Genomic DNA, 17,867 nt, shown 5'->3' on the forward strand with positions numbered 1-17,867 from the left:
AAAAGAAAGGTGATTTAAGCAATTTTGAACATGGCATGGCTGTTGGTGCCAGCAAAGCATTTGTGAAGCCACAACATGCACAACCTTGAGGCAGATGGGCTACAACAGCAGAAGACCCCACCGGGTACCACTCATCTCCACTACAAATAGGAAAAAAGAGGCTACAAAATTGGACAGTTGAAGACTGGAAAAATGTTGCTTGGTCTGATGAGTCTCGATTTCTGTTGAGACATTCAGATCAGAATTTGGCATAAACAGAATGAAAACATGAATCCATCATGCCTTGTTACCACTGTGCAGGCTGGTGGTGGTGGTGTAATGGTGTGCGGGATGTTTTCTTGGCACACTTGAGGCCCCTTAGTGCCAATTGGGCATTGTTTAAATGCCAGAGCCTACCTGAGCATTGTTTCTGACCATGTTCATCCCTTTATGATCACCATGTACTCATCCTTTGATGGCTACTTCCAGCAGGATAATGCACCATGTCACAAAATTGGTTTCTTGAACATGACAATGAGTTCACTGTACTAAAATGTCCCCCACAGTCACCAGATCTCAACCCAAAAGAGCATCTTTGGGATGTGGTGGAACAGGAGCTTCGTGCCCTGAATGTGCATCCCACAAATCTCCAACTGCAAGATGCTATCCTATCAATATGTGCCAACATTTCTAAGGAATGCTTTCAGCACCTTCTTGAATCAATGCCATGTGGAATTAAGGCAGTTCTGAAGGCACAGAGGACACAGTATTAGTATGGTGTTCCTAATAATCCTTTAGGTGAGTGTATATATATATTATGGAAACACAAACTGATGTTCAGACTCAGATCCACACAATCTCATGGCAATTTGTATGTGTTTTACATCTAAATGTGTATGTTTTTGTGCAATTTGCTTTTGCCCATGTGACGTTGGGTTTAGTAATGAGGTTTTTGTACAATTCACTTTGTACAAATTCATACGAATGAGCCAAATCATAATATGCATATGATTTCCTATGAGATCAGGTTAGTCATGGAGCTCATAACTATAAAAACAAATAAAGCAGACTATTCTTACAACCGCAGCCAGCTGCTGCAGGAGTTAAATCTTCAGATGTCTGCAATGACCCACATAAAGTCTGACCTGACACTTCAATAAGACCAGACTTATCTGGACACATCAATCCATTTATTTAGATAAAAGCATTTCGAAGGTGTACCAGCTGTGTCCTGCATTACTGTCCACCTCAAATCTCTACCAGCAGATCATTTCAAGAGTACAAATCCCACTTTACTGCTTTCCTTTATACAAAACCAATTGCTTTTCCTAGAAGCCTTGATGATATTTCTGGTAGACTTGAATGTTATTACTCAGATAAGCTTTTAGAGTTCCAAGGAATAGATTTTATAAACATGAGTTTTCGGGATCCCAAATAGTTCAAGCACAACTTGACACCGTGCGTTTTTTTCATTTATACAGCATTCCTGTGTTTTCACAGAATCGTACAGTAATGGCCCATGGGGCTCGGCTAAATGAAAACGTGTGTGAGACCAGCTGGAAAAATCAAAGCTTTTATTTGCATGTTTTATGTAACAAGCGCAGAATATATTTCAAGCTGCTGGAAAGGTCGTCGGTACTCAAAACGCTACGCGTGCTGAATGCTTTAAAGTCAAGAGCAGACGCGAGTTGATGAGTCAGGGTTCAAGAGCTTGCAATTATGCATTTTAATACTCATTTCTCAATGAAACTTCATATTAGACAAAGACTTTATTTGATCCATCTTGTAAACGCGAACCATGAAGTATGTTTTTTATGTTTGCAACTCAATAGTCTTTGAAGTAGACGAAGATTTACTTTGACCTCAGTGGTACCGATTCAAAATCCAATTCAACCCGTCACCTCTCGGCCGCTCATCAGGGGTTAATTGTGTTAAGGGTGCATTGTGTTAGGTCATGGGTTCAACCCCAGGAAACACACATATTGATCAATGTATGCCTTCTGATGCGAAGCTGGGTTTTTCGTAAGGAAAACATATTTTAAACTTTATAAACTATGATTGTTGGCTTCTGGCAACTAAAATAAAAATATTTTAATTACAAAAACTCATCGCTTTACCTTGGAAAACATTTAATAACTGTGTATGGATTAGTTTTTGATAGATTCATGTCATTTTTGGAGCTTTAAAAATGGGGCACTATCCAATACCATTATGAAGCTGAAAAGACTTTCTCTGGCCAAAATATGTATTAAATATATGCTAAATATATTTTTCAATTTGAAAATATATGTTGATACGAAGGTTAAAACTAAATATATTTTAAAATGTATTTCCAGGGCACGTAAATAAATTTCTAATTTACAACCCATATGGCCAAAATATATATGCTAAATACAGTCTAATATTAAGTATAAGTATATTTGTTGAAGTTGAAAATATATTTAATTTTTACCTTTTCAAACCTTTTATGTACAGGTTTATAACATAAACATGAAGCTTTTCTTCCAATAAGACATTAACATATTTCCTTGATTTAAAACATATTTATTTTTAAAATATAAAAAATGCCAAAATATATTGGTGAAAATATATATATTTTTTAACATATATTCCAATTTTTTAAAATATTTTTAAAACATATTTTTTTCCGCATGTAGAGCCATGGTATATAATTTATTATATAACCCCGTGTTATTGTGTAAATAAAATCTGGGCTAATTTTCATTTATAAGCACTTGGATTAACACATCTGCCTAATCCATAAAATGTAATACAAAATAGTTGCTCCCTGGATTTTATTTTCAGAAGCATTTTAATTTTACCAAATGCTACAATCAACACTACTCACTTACTTTAATCGCAACAATTTTAATATATTTAGTTAAATTATGCAGGTCCATTTGATTTCGTTAGGGGACACATCTTGCTAGCAAGCCCCTGACTAAGACCTCATCTGTTGTTATTTTAACCTATCTTGTTTCTTTCTCCCGTGACTGGCGTAGCAGTCCCTTGAACGTATTCCCAAATGAGTCAGTGACATCAGCGGTGAGTGGGCGGGGACTGGGGGAGGGTGCCCACCCACGACTCGCTGTGTGAACCCAGCGCCACCTGTCTCCGGGTCTGGAACAGCTTGTGCCTTCTGCCTGTGGGCTACTGTCCCCTAACAGACCTCACACAGAGCTTTCCAGAACCACGGCCCAAACCGTGAGCTCTCAACTTCTCATATTCACACTCTCGGGGTGAATTCAACATAAATAAAAAATTTTAGCGCCCCCTAAACTGAAGGGTGCCTGTTTACGGTATCATGCTGTACCCGAGCATACGTGCTTTTTATTTAACTCGGTGATTTGAACTCAATAGGCTACTACTTTTCGATGCATCATGTAATGATCTATTGATCCGTCTTGGAGGGTTGGCGTGGCGACCGTGACAGCTTTGGCGCACTACATGCAAGGAGAAGCGTGAAAACCACGTGGGACTCTAAAAGCAAGATGAAATCGATGAGAAAAAAGCCCCTTTGTTCTTCGCGTGACTCATAGATTTTAAAAGTCAGGCATTAACAACCACACAAACCATTTTGCATGCGGTACAAACTCACTAAGTGGACGAAATGACTACATACGCATAGTTTAAGAGTGGGAGTGAATGGCAAAAAAATCAGGGGCTGTTAAAATGTTTGATCCATCTGTACATACAATATACTCATACTTTTAACCAACTTTCATTTTAAAAATGTCAAACTGTAATCATTAAAGCTGTCCAAGAGCTTTCATTAATGACATTTATAATCCTACGTTTTAGCATAATCTACTGTATTCTATAGCCTAAAGGTTTCAGCAGTAACAACATAAACAAACGGACTTCGTGGAACAAGCGTAACTTCCAGTAAACAGTAAACAAGCAGATGACCTCAGTTCAAATCATAGCTAAACCATATCAGAAACTACACTAAGCTAACGTTACCATGTAAATGTGTACTATATAATGTATACAAAGCAATCTACAGAGTGACTAAGAGCTGCGTCCGATGAAACCATCTATAAAAACTATTAAAAAAACATTGTTGAAAAAACATTTACATTAAGAAACGTAAAAATTAGGTATGTACCAATATGTGTGCCGATACCGATATTCAATACTTATGCTGCGTTTACACCAACCGCGATAGAGGTGTGAAGCGCAAGTGATTTCAATGTTAAGTCAATGTGAAGACGCGCTAATGCGCGTCTGGAGGTCCCGCAGCGCGGAAGAGGCGTTTGGCGCGGAAGACGCGTTTCTGCCTCAAAGGCGCAAATTGAGCATTGTGCGCGATACGCACGAATGGTGCTTTTTGTGCATTTTGCGGTTCACGGGAATTTTTGGCTGACGCCCAAGTTGACAAATTTGAACGTTGGCAGAATTTCGCGCCACATTAACCAATCAGGAGCCTGCTTGCTGCTGTGGTGGCAGCCCCTCCCGGAGGCACTCATTCAACCAACGCTTGATATTGTCCGTGAGCAGTCACCTGGAGCTATACGAAACAAGTTCATATTTCTATAGAGACAGGAATAAAAAGGACCTCGCTTGGAAGAGTGTCAGTGAGGACATCGGGCAACCTGGTAAGTTGTAATACACACTTCACTTTTGAGTCACGTGACGTTTATCGAGTCATGTGACATTTATCGACCCGCGCCGTTTATTTTCCCCATATAGTAAGGTTACCAAATACAACATGGTAACTCTCTCGATAAATGCACAATCAACATCAGCCATCTTGCAAACAGACAACCGCATAGCACTTGCCACTCCCACAAGAAGCGGAGTTTGCCTCTGACACGCGTCAAATGTTTGCTTTTTCCACGCGTCTACTTCGCTCTACACACGCGAATGCATTCAAACTGTTCAAGCAGCAAAATAGGCGCAGTAGACGCGATTTTGACGCCTGAAACGCGGTTGGTGTAAACTCAGCATTAGAATGACATCTACCGATACAAATAGATACTGATAGTTTTTTTTACTCCTTGTTTCTTGAATCACAGAAAATACTTCTGAGTTCTGATGTCATCCTCTTTAAATTGCCAGGATTATAATCTGCCCCATCATCAGCTGTTTTTAAACAATCACCCGATATACGGCATATGTCGACTGTCACGTAGGGCTGGGATGATTCATCGCAATTCAAACAAATAATGCCTGACTTGTATTAATTCTGAATTGCAAAGGCGATATTATGAACAGCTTTTTCACGTACTACAGCTCTTTGATCAGTAGGAAGCCCTTATCAATCTGAAATCACTGTGACTTTGAGTCATTTATAAGTGCATTTCAAAAGGCAACACTCGTCAAACAATCATTATAAATATTCTTTATTGTCATGAAATACCTGAAAAAATTGATATAAATATGCTTTGCCATTTCATAGAGCTGTGTGTGTAAATGGTACTTCTTCTGTGGCACATATTAAATTTTTGCACGAGAGAGCCCCTGGCTTTTGGATGTAGCCGCATTTCACCTCGATCGTGCTCCTTATCACCTTTTTCAAAAAAACTCTCTACACAAAAAAATCATCTGCAGACGACGATCCACAATGGATATTTTAATATCTATTCTGTGGAGTGGTTTCTAAGCGACTCTGTGAGAGGCTAGCCGGCCCTCTATGATACCAAAACAGCACATACACATTCGGGTGCGCACGCATGTATCTGCATGTGTAAAAGCAGATTTGCGTAGAAGTACATTTTACTGACATAAGTTGAATCCTTGTAATCGTTTCATGATTGGTTACTACCCCATCAATCAAAACTTTGCTGGATTGGCAAAAGCTGGCTTCATTTTGGCTTCATCTAGTAAAAAGCAAAGGTACGCAAAATGACACCTCGCTTACCCAATGTGCGCTTCCAGGAACAGAAAAATAAGGCGGAATATTCATCAGAACAGTCTAACGAAGCAGGAAGAGATGCATTTTCAGTGATAAGAATCGATATTTGATAGAAAATAAACCTGATTGTTCATATTAACTGTAAGCGCACATGTAAACAAAGGAGGAACTTGCGGGATTTCTCCCTATTTGTTTTGGATTTAAATGTGGAATGCATTTTAAAGCTTCCAATAGTAGAGCCCGACCGATAAAGGATTTTGAAGGCCGATACCAATACAAATGTTTGTTGGTTTTAAAATCCGATACTCTGATATATCGGCCGATATATATATATATTTTTTTTTTTTTGTTTGTTTGTTTTTTTTTTTTTTCAGAAACGCGCCACAAAACATTAGCAGATTTCCCTAACATTAGTTATTTGTAGTTATTTATGAGTTTTAACTAAAATAATATGATATTTACTAGGTAATTCCGCTTCACTCTCGGCTTATTTAACAGCAGCAAAACTGGACATGAGAGCTTATTTCAGTTAAGAGAACTGATTGGGATGTTCTTTTGATTGTTATTCAAGCAATGTATGTCTCGTGACAAACTCGCCATGATATATCGGTCGGGCTCTATCCAATAGTGACACCATATAGGGAGGGAGGACAGGAGATGTAATGCAATACAAACTGAATTACAGATGAGAAAAATAAGATTAAGCACAAAATAGAAAAGGGGAACGTTTTTTTGTGATTGTTGGGGGCAAAAATCCTCGATTTTGCGGCACGTTTTCTTAAAAAATGCGATGAATATGCGGGATATTTATGCAATTTATGCTATGGAATTGCGGAACTTGCGAAAATTGCGGAACTTGCAAAAGCTGCAATGATGTTCACGTCACATAATCATGTCACTTCATAACGTTCCCATGGCAATAGAGGACACGGCTGCGCTTTTGGGAAGTAAATGCAACATTTTTCAACTTTCTGCTAATATATATGTGACTTTTTGCTACGAAAATGCGGAGATTATGAAATCATGCAAGCCCCGCATATTTTGTGCGCAGAAATATGTAATTAATGCAGCGAAAGTGCGTCGTATTTGGAAAAAATGCAGCCCCGCATAAATATGCGGACTTTGGCTGATTATGCAATACATTGCGCTATCGCACAATCGCGTTTTTCTGGAGGGACTGAAAGATGAGAAATGTGCAAAAGATAAAAGTATGTACTGTATGCAGCTATGACATTTGTCTCATTATGAGTAAAATATGTACATAATGTAGTATGCTAGTATCTAATATATGATTATGTAGCTTGCTATGCAATTACAAATAGAGCTTTAATATTATTTTTTCTGTCCAACTATCTTATGTAACATTAAATAGCCTACTACCATTCAAAAGTTTTAGGGTTAATTTATTAAAATTTTTCCTCATATTCCTATAATAGCAAATTGATCAAAACTATAGAAGTATGAAAGTTAATACTGTGATTGAAGAAATCCATTTATTTGAGACTGTATTACTGCATTTCTCAATGACTGAAATGTGAACCTTGAATGTGAAGTCTTATGTTTATTTGACAGTGAGTTTACATTAAATTTTGCATGAAGGCTAAATAAAAATTAAAAACAAACATCAATTTATTTTATAGGGAAGGCTTCATAGACGTATGTAGGTATAGACATTCGTTGGGGGCATTCTTTGCAATATAACCCAAGGCCTTTTTAACATTCATACCGCTATCGGATTTATAACGTACCGACTGAATTTTAGAAGTATTTCGGCGATAGAAATTTTGGCCTTATCGCCCAGTCCTATTTAGGACTTTAAAATGTACATCAATTTTCTTTTAGGAAAATTGGACTTAAAAGGTTTTTTGGTGAACACAGAGTGGTTTTCTTATGCCATGACCGTGAAGCCTCTTTTTAAAACCTTTATTTTTATTTGGAAATGAACTCGGTGTTTAGCTTAATTCTGTATGCATTAAATCCATTTATCTGTAATTTGGTTGACAACTACACATTTTTCTGATTGTCAAATGCTGTTGTGACTCCCATAAACACCAAACTCTTTGTGAGTACAGAACTTGCTTTCACAAGTGAAACTGCAACCGGATCAAAGATAAAGCAATGAACATCTGGTTACAATTGGTTTGCTGAAGTCATCAGAAGACTTGGACTACAGCGAGTAAGTAAACGATGCGTTTTCACCTCAATTTGTGAACAAATGAACCCTAAAAGGGGAATAAAGTTAATTTACTTAACCCATGATCTGCATCTATTTCTCTTGTAATTAATTCAGCGCAGAATAAATAACACACGGCCCTCTGCTGGCACAAACACAACACTACAGGCATCACACTGAATGTATTAGCACTGCATTGGTATTCAAGTGATGCCCGTGGTTTGATTTGTGAAGCTTAAAGTAGTTGAATTCAAACAGGAAGACCTCTGCAGAGACCCAAATAAATGATAATGTGTTCGGATGAAATAAAATCCTGACTCATGGCGCATGAGAGTAATCAGCTGGAGGTTTTATTCCCATTTCTAAAGCCCAGCTGCACTTCCTCATAATTTCCTCAAATCACATGACTGATAATCATTTGAGTCAAAGGTTCACACAGAATACACTCGACATGAAAATACTAACGGATCCGTCATCGGCATACGGTATATTGTTCCTGCGGAGCTCTGTGAATTGTAAGTGTATTACCCTAATAAAGTCATTTTTGCTCATTCAGAGTCCAAAACCAATGATGGGAACTGCAGCCCTCCCTCTGCCAGCAGCGAGTACAGGCCACGCAAAACCACAGCACTGGGCCGCTCCGTACCAGAATCCATCATGGTCCAGTATGATGCAAGATTATCAGACATTGCCTGAAAAACAAAGAAATGACTTAAATTAAATATAAAATGATACATGTAAAACCCTTGCCAAAGTTTTGCCATTGAAAGTATAACAGTAAAGTATTACTACTCTACTTTGATCCTTTTCTGAGGTCAGCTAGTTAAGGTCGGGTAAGGTTTAGTTGATCTTTCAAACCCCATTTACACACCACTTTGGTCCCAGTGAAATTGGCAGAAGGGTGATTCTAGCGAAATTAGACTTGCAAGGTGTCATAATTTAGTTGTTTTTACACATTTAAGGGGGGAAATGTCATTACCGCAACGTGTCCATGACTGGATTTGGGTTCTTTGACATGGAAATATTTATCATTAAAAAATCTAAAAAATTTAAAGCTTCAGTGCATGTTATACTATAAATATTTACAGTAAAGAAACATGTGGTATTTAGTGATCATTGGTAAATGTAGGGACAATAATAAGGAATATAAATGTGTCCAAGACCAATTTTCTCATCCTCCGCAACAATTTTTAATCATTGTTTAAGCCCTCAAGGAACTAACATTTTCAAAAAAAAAAAAGTTGGAAGGGACATAATTGACTGTGACACTCAAGCTGGCTACAAGGTAAGCAGTTCTTATTTTTCTTTCCAGATAAAAGTTAAAATTTGTTTGTCATAGTACCTAGACAACTTTTTAGTTCTCATTACCGAAACATGCGTTTGTAAATGCATATATTTAATGTAATATCATGTTGCGATAATGATAATTTTTGATAATGATAATCTAAAAAATTTAAATAATTCTATAGGAAATATTTTTTAAATCAATGATTATAGTAAGAAGAAATCTTATATGTGCAAAAAAATCGGCTTCAAGGGCTTTTTAAAAATTCTGATGCTGGACACCTTCTAAATCTGAATTTTCGTGAATTTCGCTCTAGATTACTTGCGGGATTTAACTTTGTGTCATGCGAATTTTTTGCTCGAGTTGAATACTTTCAACTTGGGCGAAAATGCGTTTGAGGCGAATAGCGCGTGTTTTCACGGCAAACGCGCCGCCCATATTGCGTCATTCGCATCACCCCACGCGAGGACGCCTCTGATCGCGTTTTTGCATTGACTATGTATGTAATCTACTTGCGCAAATCGTTGAACTCGCATCTCGTATAAACCCACAGTTAGAGGTATGACACTACATCCATTAAAGCTACAAAAACAAAGAAACCCACATAAAAGACAAAAATGTGCACCTGTTGAAGGCTGACAGCCTGCTGTAGTTGTTCCACTTGAAGTCTTTGGGTTTCCAGTTGTCTCAGTTCAGTTTCACTGGTGTAAGACAGGACGGGCGGCAGACAAGGACAGTCTGGATCACCCCATTCCCCTTTTCTTCGTACAGGACACAGAGTTTCCGAATGACACTTGTTCCACCTTTCCCAGTCTGAACAACACAATTTAGACTTTCATAAGCTCGGTTATGTGCAGTTCTACTTTACTGACCACTATGATTCAGATCAAGCTGTGTACACAGGAAAGTGAACTATTGAATTTCAAAATTTGGAAAATATGGCTTCGGTTGGTAATATTTTCTTTAGATAAGAAAATAGATTATAGATAAGGAGCTAGCTTCTGGACAAAATATTACTTTCCCAAGAAGCAGGAACATGAGAACTTTTGTAAGTGGATTTTTTGAGGTCAGGGAAGTCAGTGAAATTATGTAGGATGATATGACAGTTTCACAATGACGAACTGCATCTGTGTGAAGACACTATGAGATAATGTTAAATCCGGAGGGAACACTTAAGGCCACATGAGAAAAATTTAACCAATGTCACAACGTGAGAACTTCAGCACACATGTATACACAGGACAGCTGTGTTAATATTAAGGCTGGTATTAAATTTAAGATCATGTTCCATCAAGATATTTTGGAAATTTGCTACCATAAATATATCAAAAATGTATTTATCTTTAAGATTTGTGTTCCTAAGGACTTTGATTTTCTCAATATTTTGTTCATTTTGCACCCTCGGATTTAAATAGTTCTATCTCGGCCAAATACTGTCCAATCCTAACAAACATCAGCAACGGAAAGCTTATTTATTTAGTTTTCAGAGGATGTATTTACCCTTTTGACTGCTTTTGCAATCCAGGTTGACATTGGAATTAATAGTTTTACTTGACTTTATTTGACGTTTTCCCCTGTAGTTTACTTACAATGTCACTCCAGGTTTCTTGAACCAATAATAAATATTATGTTTTTCATAACTGGGTGATTCTCACGAAATCCAGACTGAAAAGGTGTCCAGCATCAGATTTTTTTAAAAAGCCCTTGAATTGAACCCAATTTTTTTTGCACATATAAGATTAAGGTCTGAACTTACTATAACTATTATTTTTAGATATTTTAGATATATAACTATTATTTTAAAATATTTCCTATAAAATTATTTACATTTTTTTAGATTATCATTATCAAAAATTATCATTACCGTAACATGATATTAAATTAAATATATGCATTTACAAACGCATGTTTCGGTAATGAGAACTAAAAAGTTGTCTAAGTACTATGACAAACAAAATCTCAACTTTTATCTGGACAGAAAAAATAAAAACTGCTGACCTGGCAGCCATCTTGAGTGTCACAGTCAATTATCTCCCTTCCAACAATTTTTTTAAAATGTTTGTTACTTGAGGGCTTAAACAATGATTGAAATTTGTTGCGGAGGATGAAAAAAATTTTCTTGGACACATTTATATTCCTTATTATTGTCTCTACATTTACCAATGATCACCAAATACCACATGTTTCTTTACTGTAAATGTTTATAGTATAACATGCACTGAAGCTTTTTATTTTTTAGATTTTTTAATAATAAATATTTCCATGTCGAAGAACCCAAATCCAGTCATGGACACGTTGCGGTAATGAAAACTTTCCACTTAAATGTGGAAAAAACAACAAAATTGGTTTGTATGATGTAATTTGAAATCATGTGCAAAATAGTACATGAAGAGATGTTTGTAACTGTAACTGTGTTTCTTATTTTGATACCCTTACTTTGCATTTACTTTTTTTATCAAAATGTTTCATGACACCTCATAAGTCTAATTTCGAGAGAATAACCCAGCTGTTTTCCACCCTTGAATTAAACAGGCTATTGTTGGTAATGCATGATAACTAGCTCTACATGCACCCTAATCTGAAAATTGTTGTTAGAGATTTTGAAGCACCTTTCTTCAGACGATCGGCACTTGTGAGAAGTTCTTCAGTCATCTTCTCCAGACCTTGAAGCATCAGTGAAGACTCAAACCATTTCTCACCCGACGAACCTGTAATACACAAACAGTTTTTCAGCAACACCCTCCTTTGGCGAGCTAGCACAAGAAGGCAAGCTCCACTATGCACAAATCCCCAAAAATTAGACTCACAATTTAATTGAATTAAGTCACGTGAACTTCAGTAACATATCTCTAATTTCTATCTACTTTAAATAAGCAGCCTGCCTGTAACAAACATCCCATGACTCATATGAATAAAGGCTGGATGAGAGTGTAATCATTGGACGTATCCTTCCTTATTGTACTATTGCTCATTTTTTAGCCTCCTACTTTCACCCACACACTTCTGTGTATCATCATCCCTCTGCACCAGACGCAGATACCTGGCTGTGATCCCGCTGGGCAGCCCTGGTAAGTACACCGGCTCAGTTCAGCATGAAAGCAGTGCGTCAGGTCCAGACAACGCCGCGTGAGTTCGTCCAGCTTTGCTTTGATATCTGCAGGACATCCAGATGGCCATTCTGATGGAAACTGATACAACAGCAGGTCAAGGAAAAATACTCAACTTTTACATTCAGCAGATGGTTTTATCTAAAAATGAGGAAAACAACAAAGCAATTCATCTAATAATACAAGAAGTTTGAATAAAAACAGCTTTTCGAGTCAACCGGTATGTGCAGGCTTATGCTACACTACATTTTACCAATTAATACAGACATGCCTTTGATATGGGAGAGAAAGAGATGTTTTATTTTACAGAAATGACACTGCTTGTATATAAAAGGACATTACACATAATTGAAAAGCTTTAATGTAGGATAGGATACAGTTGAGCGGAGTCTCTCAGTAAAATGATCTCTCTCTGGTACAGACTTGGACTGATGAGTTAGTACTTTATTGCACAACCTGGGGTTAAAAACACATCATTTTATGTTTACAGCAAGAAACAAAACAAAGTGCCTGCATCCCATGTTTTTTTGTTATGGGAAAGTATAAACATTTAAGTCCATATAAAGAGATGGGACATACCAAATCTATTTTCGACTATTATGTAGTACTGATAGTATGCAAATGGGAAAGCAGGGAATGTCTTAACTTGGCAGGCTATTTAAAAAATTTTGTCACAAAGCAGACTGGGGCTGATGTTGCTTTTGGTTCATATGTCACACTTGAAACAAAGGGTCAGTGGGACACAGTGCCTTGAGCAAACGACGCAATACATTTTAGAAACTGTTAACAGTACATATGCTGCATGCAGGGCTCCAGACTGCTATCAAATGGTGGCATTTTGCCACCCAAATTTTACATCCAGTTGCACATGTGCGACCAGTAAATTTGACCTTTTTTGTTTGATGTGACACTGAATTTGAAACAGCACATTGTACTTTCTGCATCTATCATCAAAGTATTTATGGTATGGATTTACGGTATGTGCCCCTAAATTTTCTGGTTGCGCCCCTAAAATTTTCAGTTGGGGGCCACTGTGCTCCTAGTGAAAAAGTTAGCCTGGAGCCCTGTGTAAGTTACTAGTTTAACATGCTATAAATCTAGAACAAGTACTGTATGGTACTTACCTGATCTGTTTTGCTCTTTGTGATCGCCAAACCGGTAATAAAGGAGACTGTATCCTACAACAACAGATAAAACTAAGTTGTGAGTAGGGTTGCAAAGGGGTCCCCCTTTAATCTGGGGAATTTTGGAAATATTCCAGATTGGAAACTTAATGGAACTTTATGGGAATTATTTGTAAATTTATATAAACTTAACTATATCATATACAAACATAAATAAACATTTAAACACACTTGTAGCCAATCAGCAGTAAGGGGCGTGTCTACTAACCGACCTTCTTGCCGGGGTTGCGTATGTGTGGGGCGGGCCTTTTAAAAGAAGGTCCAGATTCTATTGGGGTAGGGGCGTGATTGTTTAGGTGATATCAACATTGGCTTTCAAACATTGTGCACTCCGCCTTTAATGATACTTGCGCTCATCAAGCCTGGATTTATTTGATCAAAAACCCTTTAGAAATTATTCTAATATGAACACACATCACAAGAAAGTTTTAAACAAATTAAAAATATATAATTTATGTGAATACATGCAAAGATGGACATTTTGACATTATTTTGTGTGCAGGATTCAAGAAATTATTTGTGCATGTTATGGAAAAAAACAATTACATGCAAGGGTGTGGCCTCAATGGCCCTTCAGTAAGCAGTGTGCTGTGTGCAATTTGCAGGGTAGAAATTCAACTGAAATGGCATTAAATGTTGTTATTTTAAACCAAATTAATAAATTTTATTTAAAGGGGACATTTCACAAGACATTTTAAAGATGTCAAATAAATCTTTGGTGTCCCCAGGTTAAGTATGTGAAGTTGTAGCTTAAAATACCATATAGGTCATTTATTCAAGCATGTTAAAATTGCCACTTTGTAGGAGTGAGAAAAAAAATGACATTTTTGGGTGTGTCCTTTAAAATGCAAGTTGTCTGATTCCTGCACTAAATTGCAGTGCCGTGTTTGGATAGTGCTGGAAAAGTGGCGGTATTATTATAATAAGATCCCCTTCTGACATCACAAGGGGAGCCAAATTTCAATGACCTATTTTTTCACATGCTTGCAGAGAATGGTTTACTAAAACTAAGTTAGTGGGTTGTCCTTTTTCCACATTTTCTATGTTGATAGAAGCATTGGCGACCCACTTATAGCACTTAAACATGGATAAAGTCAGATTTTTATGATATGTTCCCTTTAACTACATTTAAGTTCCCTGTTATAAATTTTCAAATTCCCAGTTTATTCCTGTTAATTCCCATATATTCACATGAATATTCCATAATTTCCATGGAGAGTTTCCAGCCTTGAAAATTCCTGGAATTTTGTGAGCCTAGTTGTAAGTAGGCTGACATATAAAGATTTAACATATACAGGTCTGTGCAAAAGTAGCCACCACCACCAGACTTGTTAATTTAAAAGTTTTTATGTCCATCCATATTTATTTTTCAATCTATTTTATTAAGATACAAACAGAAAATACAGGAAATATAAAATAAAAAATAAAATTTTCAGGACTAAATGTCTTCTTTAAGCATCGTCAGTGTTTAGTGTGACCTCTCTTGGCACTAAACACATCTTGAGCGTTTTTGAGCAGAATGAAGTAAAAATACTAATTTCTTTAAAATTAGAAATTAGGATTTAATTGTATTTTATTTAGGTTTAAGAGATCCTGCAGTTTCCTGCGATTGCTCAAATGGAAGGGGGGTTTACCCTAAATACTTGACACATTACTTTACACTTTTTATACAGTTTTTAATACTATATACGCATTTCCTGTATTTTCTGGATGTATTCTATTAAAGAGACTAAGAAACGATTAAATGGGTGATTCTCACGAAAACTTGGTTTTAAAAATGTCAAGTATGAAAATGTAAAAATTGCTTAAATTTACTTTTTTCCCACCAGACATTGAAAAACAAAGTCTGGAGTAAATGGGAACATTTATTTAAAAACTTTTACTTGTCATTTAACACTTTTTGTAACATAATAAAAAAAATTAGTCCTAAAAAATCTCATTACCGCAACAGTCAGAAAACATCAACACTGACATATTTTCAAAATGACATGACAAACCTGAAAGAACATAATTTGGAGATTCTGCACATGCATTTAAAATCAAAGTATTATGCTTCTATTAATTAAATTAACATTTAATAAGCATCTGTTGCGGTAATGATAATCAAAATGTCGTGTAAGCATTCTGACAAGACAATATTTCAAATTAACAGTAAAAAATGATCTTACCTGGTAGCCATCTTGAAGTAACTGGTCCATGTGCTTGGTCACTCAAAATCAAACTTTATTAAAATTCTGTATGTGTGCTTAAACTGTTCTCAAAAAGTGTTGCGGAGGATGAGAACATCAGACATGGACACATCATTTTCCTAATTTTTCTTCATTATTATTATACATGAATATTCAGTAAATATTTTTTCTGTCATCTAAAGTAGTCTAGCAAAATATCCATTTATTTTTTTTTTCTTAATATTTTTGTGTTAATTTGATTAAATTACAACATAACGCATGTTCAAACACAGCCGGACACATTGAGGTAATGAGAATTTCAGCAGAAAATGAGATAAAATTTCCAATTATAAATTCTTATGTTAAAATCACACATTGTGCAAGGTAGAACACAGTATTGTGTTAATTCTGATGCTTTTTAATGTTACTATATTACACATTTTAAAGCTAAAATCATTAGTGCCGTGGTGTTTCAATGGTTTCGTGAGAATCACCCATATATGATTACTGTAACATTGCAAAAACAACAAATCTAATTGTGGCATAGTGGTCTAAGACTTTTGCACAGTCCTGTATGTTTGGCTAAAGATCAACTCCATATTAGCGCAAAACAAGATAAGTATCTCACCATATACATACCATTGTTCATTAGATTGTGAAGTTCCTGTTTTGGACACAGGAACATCTTCACAAAGACGCTTCATTGACTGATCTATCAGTGGCTCTTTAGCATTAATGGTTTCATCACAGATCTTCTGCTGGGATCCTGTGGAAGAGATCTTCACCGGAGCACTCTTCTGAGCTGACTGTTTCCCTGCGAAAACCATACGAGCTTTCTGAACTGAAACCGGCCGTGTCAATATTCCTCCAGAGTTAACACTGCTTCCAGTTGATCGCACACGTTGACCGGGTTTTCTTTTATCATTGTCTTTATGATTGATGACTGATTTGTTTCTGATGTCATTAGGAGGGGTTTTGATGTCACCGTCAGAGGAAAGTTCCTTATGACCTTCAGATGCACTGCGAATTTTCAGGGCTTTCTTTAAAACTTTATCCAGCAGTTCAATTTCTTGTTGTTCTTTGGGTGCAACATCTAATGTAAAAATTTGAAAAAAAGGTTATAAACAGCATGGGGATATAAGCAAAATAAACAATTAGCAAACGAATCAATGAATGGGTGTTTTCTAACCGTCTTTGGTACTGATGGCAGCTGCATGATCCAACCCACTGATGTCAGTCACACGGGTTCTCCTGCAAAAATATAGCATTATTTAAGTGCTTCTTAAAATAATACCTTTACAATCTTTGTTAGTGGATCTTACATTGAGCGTAAAAGGTCCTTGGACTGTCTGATGCTTTCTGTCAGTCTTGATTCTTCAGCTTTGCACATTTTGATGGCTTCATCAATAGCATGAAGCAGAGACATAATCTATATCTGAGCTACAGGTTAGAGACAGAATACACGAACATATACATTATATTGTGTATATATACACACATGGATACCATTATATATATATATATATATATATATATATATATATATATATATATATATATATATATATATATATATATATATATATATATATATAAATATATATATATAAATATATATATATATATAATACATTACACTGCATTGCACGCTAAATATACATAATATTCTATACTAATCTATACATTATATAACATAGAAGACTATATTATATTGTATCCTATGTATAAAGACTTTAAGTTAAATACAATATTATATTGTATGCTTTATATGGCCACTTAATATACTTACTATCTATCCACATGCAAGCATGTTTACACAGCGGTGACAATACAGAAAAAAAACATTCACACATGGCTTGTTTTTATAACAATAATATAAAGGAAAACCTGTCGTCGTTCATAACTGTTAACGTTAACGTTACCTGCATTCGTGTTTATAAAATATTCAAGAGTCCAAAAACGATTCAAGTTACCCGCCCGGAAATACACGTTTCTCTCGGAAAAACACTGCTTTAGCTTTCCACGATCCACCGAGTGTATACCTTCAGGATTAAAAATGTGTAAAATCTGTCTCTATTCCCATTGAAATGAACTAAAGTTTACAATTTCACCGT

General features: G+C 36.1%; 1 protein-coding gene across 4 annotated transcripts; it reads right to left on the reverse strand.

Annotated features, from left to right (window-relative positions):
- Positions 1–8,335: 8,335 nt before the first annotated feature.
- LOC129436649 (uncharacterized) lies at positions 8,336–17,864 on the reverse strand. 4 transcript variants are annotated; one of them, XM_055194888.2, is made up of 10 exons: positions 17,727–17,864; positions 17,076–17,193; positions 16,943–17,004; positions 16,393–16,846; positions 13,526–13,579; positions 12,779–12,857; positions 12,335–12,482; positions 11,904–12,002; positions 9,920–10,107; positions 8,336–8,701 (listed from the first exon to the last, which is right to left on the reverse strand). In XM_055194888.2, exons 2-10 carry the CDS (start codon positions 17,177–17,179, stop codon positions 8,558–8,560), a joined length of 1,332 nt encoding a protein of 443 aa, XP_055050863.2. In that variant the 5' UTR covers positions 17,180–17,193; positions 17,727–17,864; the 3' UTR covers positions 8,336–8,557. The 4 variants fall into 4 exon arrangements, with proteins under 4 accessions (XP_055050863.2, XP_055050861.2, XP_055050862.2 ...); XM_055194886.2 differs by having other exon boundaries at positions 17,676–17,815; XM_055194887.2 differs by having other exon boundaries at positions 17,076–17,188; positions 17,676–17,814.
- Between the last annotated feature and the right edge of the window lie 3 nt (positions 17,865–17,867).

The sequence above is a fragment of the Misgurnus anguillicaudatus genome, chromosome 19, assembly GCF_027580225.2.
Source record: "Misgurnus anguillicaudatus chromosome 19, ASM2758022v2, whole genome shotgun sequence".
Lineage (NCBI taxonomy): Eukaryota > Metazoa > Chordata > Actinopteri > Cypriniformes > Cobitidae > Misgurnus > Misgurnus anguillicaudatus.

Coding starts and splice junctions, on each gene's coding strand:
- LOC129436649 (XM_055194888.2), bottom strand. CDS start 17,179: ATGTCTCTGCTTCATGCTATTGATGAAGCCATCAAAATGTGCAAAGCT. Junction 12,483..12,778: donor CTGAGAGACTCCGCTCAACT/GTATCCTATCCT, acceptor CTGTTGTATCAG/TTTCCATCAGAATGGCCATC. Junction 10,108..11,903: donor TGCCGATCGTCTGAAGAAAG/GTGCTTCAAAAT, acceptor TGTGTTGTTCAG/ACTGGGAAAGGTGGAACAAG.